Source organism: Labrus bergylta, chromosome 4 (genome assembly GCF_963930695.1).
Source record: "Labrus bergylta chromosome 4, fLabBer1.1, whole genome shotgun sequence".
NCBI classification, from domain to species: domain Eukaryota; kingdom Metazoa; phylum Chordata; class Actinopteri; order Labriformes; family Labridae; genus Labrus; species Labrus bergylta.
The window spans coordinates 26021572-26032968 of NC_089198.1; the positions used below are offsets into that span (position 1 = coordinate 26021572).

At 41.1% G+C, this 11397-nt stretch overlaps 1 protein-coding gene across 2 annotated transcripts; it reads right to left on the minus strand.

Moving 5' to 3' along the window:
* Positions 1-3117: 3117 nt before the first annotated feature.
* On the minus strand, positions 3118-9058 carry adcyap1b (adenylate cyclase activating polypeptide 1b). Of its 2 annotated transcripts, XM_020635230.3 has the most exons (5): positions 8759-9058; positions 8275-8379; positions 7169-7303; positions 6752-6856; positions 3118-6165 (listed from the first exon to the last, which is right to left on the minus strand). In XM_020635230.3, the coding sequence occupies exons 2-5, from the start codon at positions 8376-8378 to the stop codon at positions 5982-5984; spliced, it is 528 nt and encodes a 175-aa protein (XP_020490886.1). In that variant the 5' UTR covers position 8379; positions 8759-9058; the 3' UTR covers positions 3118-5981. The 2 variants fall into 2 exon arrangements, with proteins under 2 accessions (XP_020490886.1, XP_020490887.1); XM_020635231.3 differs by lacking the exon at positions 6752-6856.
* Positions 9059-11397: the final 2339 nt, after the last annotated feature.

The window sequence follows — 11397 nt, forward strand, 5'->3', positions numbered from 1 at the left end:
AGTTACATTGCTTATTAGTGAAGTAAATTATTGTGGATTAGTTAGTTAGCTTCATCATGATACAACAGCTGTTTACATACTTACAGACTGAAGCTAAGGTTTGCAACCACATTTTACAGATTGTTCAAGTTAAATGTCAAATATCTGTCAATCGTGAGACTTGTCAGCAGACTTTATTTGAATAGAACTACATGATGCCTATTTATTTTCACTACTTTGTCTGCTTTTTAAGCCTATTTTGTAAGCTTGAATGCAGAAACCTACATGTTGGAAATGAACTCTTATAAATATGTTTTACTCTAATGAATGTGTTTGGCACAAATATTCTCTTTTGGTTGAACAACGTTTTGATTATCTTAGGATACACGCCATATTAAAACTGAACACACACACACACACACACACACACACACACACACACACACACACACACACACACACACACACAGTAAGACAGAGAACAAGACATTTGAAATGGTCATTTCCTTCCTGGCTCTATTGCTTTATGATAAATGATGGATAGTTGGTCACCCATGCCTGCCCAAGCAGTACAGGTAAGTGTTTCCCTCTAAGCCTGAAGCAACTCTTGATCAGTGGTCCGCGTCTGCAACCCTCGCCCACACCTCTCTCTCTCATCTCCCTGGGGGGGGGCTGCTGTTCACCACAGAGTGCCTCCTGCTTAATGCTGGATGTGACAGAGCCCATCGCACGGTGGGATTCAAGGGAGAGGAGGAATGGAGGGCTTCGGGGGCCGACACAATTTGCAGGTTTCATTGCAGGCATGAGTGACCGGACCGTCCCCCCTTCAAACCTGACCGCTGAATGATTCATGATGAGAAAAGCAAGGGGTGGGGGTGAGGTGTGTGTGTTATTGCATCATGGCTGTGTCTGGGCCTCTCTGGTGAGTGCTGTATTCTTAACCCTGACACGCATGAGGGAGGCTGGGGGAGGAGGAGGGGAGGTGGTGGGCCGTGTTTGTGTTGGAGGCAAATAAGCACAAACACACACGGCTAAAGGAGGAGGCAAATGTTAATAATACAAGCAATAAATCAGGATTACACATGCACACACACTCCTGGCACCAATGGTTACAAAGAAAGCTGGGTGTGGCTGTGGGTTTAGGGGGGTTGCAGTAAGGGTATCCCCACTGGAAAAGCCCTGAACACAACCTGCCCCTCCCCCTCTGTCACCTTATACATAATTAAGACATGTCGAGAGGCATTGTGGGTTAAAGGGAAGATTATTCAAAGCTGTGTATGGTCCCAAACTCTGTGTAGAGTGAGCCAGACTGATTTTGCAGCTTTTCTTTTCAGAGATGTTCCAATTTTCCACCCAGAATGCGTCAACTTAACAAGTCTCTTGAAATGAAAGCTCACTCAATCCTACAAACAGCTTGAAGATGCTAACAGGGAGATAAGAAGTGGAGTGGTGCATGCCTTAGAGGAGCTAGTTAAGAGGAGGCGCCATCTTTTATTGATTCAGGCATTAATGTACATTATGTACAAATTGGTCAAGGGTGGCCCCCGTCTTGTGAAGCCTACCGCTGCACAAACCAATTTGGAGCATTTGTTTCAATATCTACCTTGTGCTCACATCCGGACGTAAGCTGTAACTCCAATTTACTGATGAATACATTTTCTTTGTTTAATTCTTCTTGTTTCGTATATATAGAGATTTTTTAGTCTCAAAGGAGAAATGTGTGAATATCTGCATGTCAGGAGGACTCAGCATGACTTTCTTGGTGACGACTGAAGAAGAAGAAGTGAGGGAGTGAGATAAATAAAGAATAGAGTTGTTATATATCACACAGGTAGCTCAAACCCTGACAATCGACAAACTGTCAGCCTTTTCATAGCAACAGGGCACACTCTTATGAATCAACATCCTCAGGGAGGAAACAAGGGTTTAAGTCTCAGAATGTGTTTGTGCATGTGTTTTTAAGTTTTTCAGGGTTATTTGTTGTTTAAATGTAATTTATCACATTAATTCATATTGCCAGTGACTGCTTGCATCGTGGAGAAACATACAGTGTGCATTTGTGTTTCCTGTGTTCTGCAGGCAGTGTGTCTTTGTGAACACTAAAGTGAAGTGTAACGTAGAACCCAAATACAGAACCAACTCAAGTCCCGTCTGTGCAAATGCACTCTTTAACATGTACACACACATACACAAATCCACACACACTCATCCCCTCTCGCTCCCTTTCCACACATCCAAACACACTTGACACATGCGTATACATAACCATGTCCCTTTGTGGACGGTTGCCATGCAACATTTCTCTGATTGGGTTAGTTGAGCTCTGCTGCATGTGCACTCACACACACACACAGTTGCTGGCTGATGAGGATCAGATCACACACACACTCCTTCGCCACACCCATCCTCCTCTCCCAGGGGACACAGCTGCACTTCCAAGGCCAAGGATGAAGAGATCGAGGAGGGAGAGTTGGCTGATCCTGGAGGAGGATGTGCTGCTCGGTCCAGGGTCGCAACTTCTGCTCATGATCTCCTCTGAGGATTTAGACCATCCTTTGGTTTGAATTCCAGGAGCAATTTCTTGGGCTCAATCAACCTTTTTCTCATTTTTTTTTTTTTTAAACCAGTTACTTGATATTCTTGTACCCCTTTGAAATGTCATTATATGATAAGGTTTGATCCAAAAAATACCCAAAGTCCATCTACCTTTGCTTTTTTGTTTTTATTTTTTAAATGGTCATTTGTCTTGCTGATACGTCAGCTGTTGCAGTAATGCCTTAAGTTTTCAAGATGTTCTGTTTTACGCCTGCTGAGATGACTTTGAAGAGATAAGTTTGACTTGACGAGACTTCAGGGCAACATAAACCTATAGAAAAAAAATATAAATCATTTTGTTTTGCTGCCGGATGTCTAACCAGTTTGCTGTCCCTGCTTTGACACAAATTGTAAACCTCATATTCATGTACACTCAGCTTTAGTAAAGCTATTATTAATCTTGGTTCTTATGTAAGCTGAGAAACCAGGCTGCCATCAAGATCTGTGACGAGGCCACAAGTTGCTCTCTACTTCCTTTTTTTTCTCCACAACACGTGTATCTTCTTAAAAAGTAATCAAGGATTAGACATTGATTAGAAAATGTTGTTGTTTACAAAAATTTATTCATACAAATCTTACAACACTTTCATGACATTGAGAAACGTAAAACCCCATAGAAGGACTGTGTGGATAACGATGTCACTTGTACTAAGGTTCACTTTTCAAACACATAGTTTTCAGATAGATAAGAGATTAAACATTGAAGTAAGGCGTTTGGCGCTTTCAGAAATATCAACAACAGGCATTTTTTTATGATCTGAACAACATCGCAGTCATGGTCTCAAACCCTTTAATCCTACATAGTGATGCACAGAATATGTTAGGGGTTTTTCTGATTAATAATAAATTACTGACCAATATCAAATTAACAACACCTCATAATCGACAGGAACAATCACTGGTCATTGTTCACAACTCGCACGGACACTGAACACCCCGAAACCCATGCGCACACGCATACACACACACTTACACACACATATTGCTTGCTCCATCAACAAATACATTCCACTCTTTTTTTTTTTTTTTTTTTTATTATTTTATTTTATTTTTTAACTCCATGAATCGTTGGCCATGCTTTACAAAGAACGTCTAATTCTACTACTCTCGGGGCAGACTAAGCCGAGCAATTAAACAGACTTAAAAAGAAAAGGAAGTTTCAATGTAAGCTAATGGACTGCAGCATTGTAGGGCCACTAAAAATTGCCATCTGTCACTTGTGGCGAATTTTATCTTGGTTTTTTTTTTCTCACGTCAAAGCAAGGCACCAAAGCCAAAAGCTGTTTCCGCCCCCTCATGCGCGTTCAGACAGTCGCTCATTCACACAGACAGACGTTCAATGCACACACACACACACACACACACGCACACACGCTCACAAACTACGGTGCAAACATCTACACATTCACACAAAGCCTGAAAGCCAAATTGAAGAGTGTATTGATAGTTTCTACGTGGGAACGCAGGCCACAGATTGGATTGCAGGGGTGTTTAAAGCTGCATTTGCATAATATTGAATAAATACCTTAGACTACACTGGCTTTAATTCACCTCCCTTTTAATCTGAGGTGGTTGGGCTCTGTGATCTATGTGGCCTCGTCAAGCTTCACGTGTACACTTAATGTCTTTCTGACAAAACAAAAGGAAGGGAATTCAACATCTGATATGCCCTATCAGACTCATTGACCCTGATCCCACTCTGTTTGTCCCTGTATTGCACCTCTCTCAGACCTTCCTCTTATGTAACAGCTTTTTGTCTTACACACACGCACTCTAATACTTCTTCGCTTCCTCACTCTATCACCTGACAATCGTCTCATCTCTTTGTCACATCCTCGCTGCACACACCTCAGTATACACCTAACACATATCAGCTTTGTTGGTACAAAGAACCACAGCACTAAAATCAACAATTTAGCACAGTAGTCTAGAAGCAAAACATCTCGTAAAAGAAAGGAAAAACACCAGGACAAAGGCAAAAAAAAGGGGGGTCCAGTGTCTCGTCTTATTACATCCACATGACAGCAGCAGGAGAGGTAGAAAGAAAAAAAAAAATCAACAAGTCAGTGCAGTACCAGTTTCCACCACCTCTAGCCCTCCTTTTTCACATTCCCAACACATCTGAGGAGGAGGGGAGTGGTGTTGAAATAGGCCTGGCGCAGCCTACCTCCCAAGTAGCACAATCCAAAAGAAAGCACGATGGCATGCAGTTTCTGAGCAAAAAATTGGTCCAGATGTCAGTCTCCGCATGCACCGATAAATATGACATACTAATCCTAACTCTGATGCTACCTTTCCTCTTCACCTCTTCACAATAAAATGTTTTGTTTCCCGCATCTTACATGGTCTGGGTCTTTTCTGAGTTTCTGTAAAGCCTCCCAAACACAATCAACAGTTGGAGCACATTCTTCCATATAATAATCCTGTTGTCTGACAACATTGAGATGTGCACTGTGTAATTTCTTAACTGTACATAACACACACACACACACACACACACATATGGAACATTCTTTACACGAGTATGATTAATCTCCTGCAGTAAAATGACTTTGAGGCAAGTGAGCAAGCAGTGTTCGCCGCATACTCCTAACAGCAACTTGAGTGCTTCCTCTCTGTTTTGTAAAGGCAATGTGACGCCCTTGGAAAAAGCCTGTGATTAATTTGTGTTTAAAAAGAGAACTGGATTTTCTTTTTAAACACCAGTTACACCAATCACTGTGCAAGTCAATCAGTTATCCGTCAAATAAGAGGCTGTGCAACAAAAGCCATCCGGATTCCCCTGGAGGGGGCAGCAAGCTCTACAAACCCACAGAGCTCCCATTAAAGGGAGCCAGGAGGAGGAGGAGAAGGAGGGTGGACAAGGGCAAAGCATCTATCATTTAGGGATAAGCTGGATATGCCTCACAGAGCATGCTCACTGCTTCTTTGGGCCTGTTTTTTCTCTTCTTTTTTGTGAAAACAAACAACACTAAAAAAATAGAACGTTGGTTACAAAAATAAGTATAACATTCAATACTTTGATTGTCTTTTTAAAATTTATTTTCTGCATATGTAGATGACTTTTTAAAGATTTCAAGCGCATAACGTTGAAGGTGCACAACTATCTTTTTCTGATTTATTTCTTTTCCTTTTTTTTTTTGTTTGTTTTTGATTTCAACATCCTAACATGAAAATAAAATATTGGTCCACAAAGTATAACTGTGTGGTATCAAGTGCTTTTGTACAAAAAGAAAAAAAAACGATATTATTATTAAAATATTCATTTTAATGGCTTTACTTCATACATAAATACATGTTGAAAGAACACAGGCGCAATCCACTGGTTGGTCAGATATATCTGAATGACTTTGATTTAACGACTGGATGTATTTACACAGGAGGGCAGTTTGGGCGCTTTGACGACGCTACAAATAGGTGAGCCGGCGTCCTTTGTTCCTAACTCTCTGTCTGTACCTTCTTCCCAGCACCGCTGCCAGGTATTTCTGCGCCGCCTTCTGCTTTCTATAGCGGCTGTAGCTGTCGGTGAAGATCCCATCTGAATGTCTTTTGGATAGGGGCTCTGACTCTTCCTCCATACTGGTGTCTTCACTGTAAAAATAAAAAAAACAACAAACAAAAAACACAAGTTAAAACTGCAACATTCCATTTCTCCACATATTTATGCTCTTTTTAAATTATGACTTTAATTAATCTTTTCATTTTTGCCTTGATGCAAAGTGCCTAAAATGTATTAAACTGCTTTTTGTTGGCCTTTTACGCGTTAATATTTCGTTTAAAAATATGCAACAAGCAAGACAGTGGAACAGAAACTGTGATTTAAGCGTTTTATAAAACGTATAAATTATTCATCTTGCAGCCCATTGCATATTCTGACGCATGATTCCTCATTAGCGCAAGAAAAAAATCAATTTATAGATTGACCACATATAAATCGCAGTGAATATTAGTCTCAGACCTTTTTGTCCCTAGGGGAGCACAGTTATGAACGCAGAGCCACGCCACAACAAAAACACAAACCATGAAAATGCCAGACGGTTATTTTTTATATAACGAAGGATGAAAAAATAAAAATAAATGAATCACTCACATGAAATAATAAGACAGCGATGCAGCAGCCGTGACATGAAACAGATGATGATGACTGCAGGTGAACGCGTAAAAGAAATGCCCTTACCCTGCACGAATTGTCATCAGAGAATGCAGATAATGTCTCGCTGTTAACTGACCCAGGATCTCCCTCAAGGCTCTATCTAATTCTTCCTCAGCATGCCTTTCTGCTCTGAGATGATAAAACGCCAAAAACACATAGATCATCAGTGACTAAAAAAAAAAGCGCAGACACAATGATCAAAAGTAGCTTAAAATGTTCCCCTCCACCCTCCCGTAGCACCAGAATCACATCAGGTGCAAGCCTTTTCTTGCAAACATTTATCCGTTTTTAAATGGATTATTAACAGTATTTGATGCAACATTTTAGGCTACTCGGCATGAAAATAACACAGAACAAATAACATGAGAAACTCTGGGATAAAACAAAGCAAGCAAACATTATCGCAGTCATTATCCAGTGATCTGATAAAGGCACATTTACCTCTTTTCAGGCGGGTAGTAGAGGGTGTACGCGTCGTCGTTTAAGGATGGAGGGCTTCGTATAGCAATCTGATCGCTATCAAACCCCATGTCGGATAATGAGTTCCCATCTTCATCGAAGGCGTCGTTTTCAAGTCTGCAGGGAAAAAGAGGAGACAGAGCATTGATCACAAATCTGATCTGTGCACGAGCCCGAGTGAAAGAATGCCAAAATGTCTGCGTCCGTTTCTAAAATCAGTGGGAGGTTATAGATGCATTGGAAATATGGGAGGAAAACGAAAATAAAAATGCAATGATTTTTTTTATTTTTTAAACGAGTTAAAAAAATTTAGCACAATAAATAATAACCTTATATTCATTAAATACGTTAAGCTTGATTTTCTGTTTCTTTAAAAAAAAAAAAAATGATCGGGAAATCTGTCTTTTATTCCAACTTGATGCTGCTTCCCTTAACGTACAGCCTCATTAATTATTAAGGACTGGGAAACAATGGGTGTGAAAATGATCACATTCGATGCAGGCATGGGGCCAAAAATTGGATTAAAAAAAGAATGCTGCAATTAGCGGAGAAAATTTAGAATCAATAAGAACCACGCCCAAATTATGGATATGCTTTACACGGAGAGGGAGGGTGAGAGAGGGGGGAAAAAGATAAATCTTAAATGGCTAGAGCTCTATTCGGTTTTGCCTCGCCTCTCCTTGGTGACGCCAGTCCACCGTCATCCCGAGGGCTATCCATTGCAACGACTGCACTCTCATTTTTAATAAGGGGAGTTCTGTGTAACGTCCCACCGGACAGATACCTCTACGCAATTTCAAATGCAATTTTCCACACACGCATTTATGCATTTTGAAAACACGTAATTACCTTTTCCCTCGCCAAATTCAATTATTTAAAATTACGCGCACATTTTCGTGCGCAATTACGCATACTTATTTGAAATAAAAGAACCAGATCCAATTTCTTAAATAATACTTTCTGGGGGGGGGGAAAAATCAAAATGCACTATGAACACAAATGATTTGCAGAAGCATTTATCATCGAGTAATAAAAAAAAGTATATTTAAATCAGAGTACAATGATACATATAAAGCGCTCCCACCTACCTAATCTTAGGGTAACTTAGTCCGAGAGGTGTGCAGAAGACGCTGTAGTGCATTAAGATTCCGTAGATGAGCAAGATTAAAGTGGATTTGCTCGAACTGGCCATGCTGTTAGGACATGAAAGAAAAACATGACACATGTTAGTAACTCCCAGGAACAACATGCTCGCTCTTTGTTCTGTCTAATTCATACGCTGTGCTTACTTCTCTCACTACAAACTACAAAGCTGGATTGAAAAAAAAAGAACTGATTAAACAAAGCTTCCAGTGTAGATTTCTCTTGTGTTTTTAGAAAAATCCCATTTCGTAAAAGTTTAAATATTAGCAGAGAATCCTTTGCATGCAGCGCCAAAGTAACCAAACCCAGCAGACCTCCATGCAGTGCAAAAAAAAAAAGAAAAAAGGAGAATAATTTCCATTACTTTATCTCGTTCTCCATTCAAGAATCTCGACGAGTTTTAAGAGAATCCGTGGATAAAGCACGTACCTATAGCAGGGGAGCAGGGAGAGCGCGGAGTGCTGTGCTGGAGGATGTGATCCGGGCGCGGCTGTGCTGCTAGTGAGTGTATGTCTGTGTGAAAAGAGGGAGACGGTATCTTTCTCACGGCACTTCTTTCCTGGCTGAAGCGCCTCCGTCGTCTCCTTGTGTTGCCCTCCGTGCAGCCGCCTCTCTCACTTTTTATACACAGATAATAAGACTCAAGCAGCCGGAACAAAAAACTCAGGAGGAAAAGTGCGCCGTGTCCTCGTCTACATATCGGTGCTCTAAACTTTTTTGTCCTGCGCTGTGATTGCCTTGGATTTTTATCCATGCATCGTAAGCCTTGCCCCCCCCCCCTCCTCCCTCTACTCCTCACCTCCCCTCCACCTCCTCCTCCCTCCAATAAGTCACACTAAGGATGCTATAGACGTCATCAAGTCTGCCTCCCGGAATATAAAAGTACAGTTCCTTCCTCATCGATGCATCCGTCAAACCCCTCCCCCCCCCCCCCCCCTAAAATGGAAGTTTACCTCTAAACTTTTTTTTAAACAAAAAAAAAAAAGTGAAAAGAGATAGTTGTGAATGCACTCACGGATTAATCACCGGATTTTGTGACTGCCGACACAAATCAATTTGTCCCACACCAAAACCGAGACCACATGTGCCCCCCCCCCCCCCCCCCCCCCCCACACACACACACACACACACACACACACACACACACACACACACACACACGCGTCATCAATAAGTCCAATTAGGCTTTTATGATCATGACTGAGCTGGGAAATGACCATCCTCCCTTGACTGTGGTGGTTTCGTGTGACTCGAGGACTTTAATGGAAGTAAAGGGTGTGTATCAGTGTATGTGGTGGTTGGGGGGGGGGAGAGAGATCAGGCTTCCGATGACCAAGTTGAAGGCCTCTGGGGACTCGGGAGCTGTCCGGTGCTGAAATGAATACTCTCGAGTTGCGGCTTTTCTTGTATTTACAGTAACTTTTCTTTCCTAATCACTTCCAATAATTGCTCACTTGATTGATATCGGCTTTAATGGCCGTGCAATGACAACGCTCAGGCCTCTCTGCAGATCTGTTGGATAGTTGAAAGAAGCGAGGCACGTAATGTGATTTGAACACGGACTGGTGACGCAGGATGCCGCTTCAGAAAGCTGTCATAGAGCCTACGTGGCTCTTTAAACGATTCACGCATTCTCGCAGACATTATTCTGGTGATCTTTTTAATGTGATATTGTACTGATTGATGCGCTCGAACGAAAAAAACAAGAGGAAAGTCTCTAAGTGGTAGGCTATATGCAGAATGTGGCATTCACCTATGAGGAGCATTGGGGCCTTTTTCCTTCGCCTCACACTGGGTCGATAAAGTCAAATTTCGAGATTTTCTTTTTAAACATGTACGTCTACTTTCAACTCTCTGTAATGTTTGTCTTATTATTTTGTTAAAAAAATTGAAGCTCAATAAAATCCAAGCGTTTCTTTTAATTTCTCATAAAACTGATGTTTTACAGCAGATTACGAGTCTTATAATATAAAGGCGTACGCCTGTGTAAGAATCTAATTTTGTAATCCTATAAGGGCCTTGTCACAGTCATCAACACGAGGTCATATCGCTGTACAACACTGAATCAGTTCTATAGTTCATCTTCCAATTCAAGAGTTTGCCAAAGAGGCGAGAGATCCACGTCAGCGTTTTTGTTTACTCTGACGCAATATGACGAACAGGGCCAGTCATTGCAGGAGGGGACGAGGGGGGCTATCCACAACTTCTTTCTTTTCCTCTTTCTTGTGCTAGGAAGAGAACAACTTAAAGCCCATATGGGTTAACTGGAGCAGACAGCAGATATCAGGCCTGTTACGGCAGGTGGAGATGCAGCTCAGTAGGATGAACACAGAGCGCCATCATGAGGAGAGAAGAAAAACGCATGTTCATTCTTCTTGCACATGGGGGGAAGGGAATAGGTGAGGGAATACTCTCACATTTTTAGTGGTCACCAGCCAAACAACCAGAAGCAAAAACAGATGTGTTTCTACAGCACTAGAAATCTTATTTTTCTCCCTTCTTCCCTTCAGGGATTGTCATTCTGATGAGAATGTATTTTACTCTAAATATATATATTTCTGTCTATGACCTTTAATAAATCAGCTCTTTTGCGAACATAGAGTTGGCCTAGTCATAGAATTTGCTCTTTGTTAGTTACTTGCTTTTATTCATAACTAGCATGTTTGTTTTGATTTTAGAAAATTTGACTGAAGGGGAAGTTATTGTGCTGTATTGGGACATTTGAATTGTTTTCAAGTCATCTCATTACACCCTTTGGATTCAGTTAGTAGTTTATAGTTTTAAAAATAGGCAGTGGTTCCCAGTCTGTCTGGTTTTCACTCATTAAAACGTAGCAGCATTGCTTTTATGACTTTTGGCAAGAGTCATAACCTCCTTCTGAAAATCTCAGATTGTTTGACGTTAGAGACCTAAAGATGCAACCACATCAATAGGCCTACATAAACGAAGAAAATGTCTAAAAAAAAATAGATATAGTCACATTTTTCAACCGATATGAAGCAATAGAGGCCTGGGGAAAAAAAGGGTTGAAACAATACATAAACATTGACTATACTGGAACACTTTAT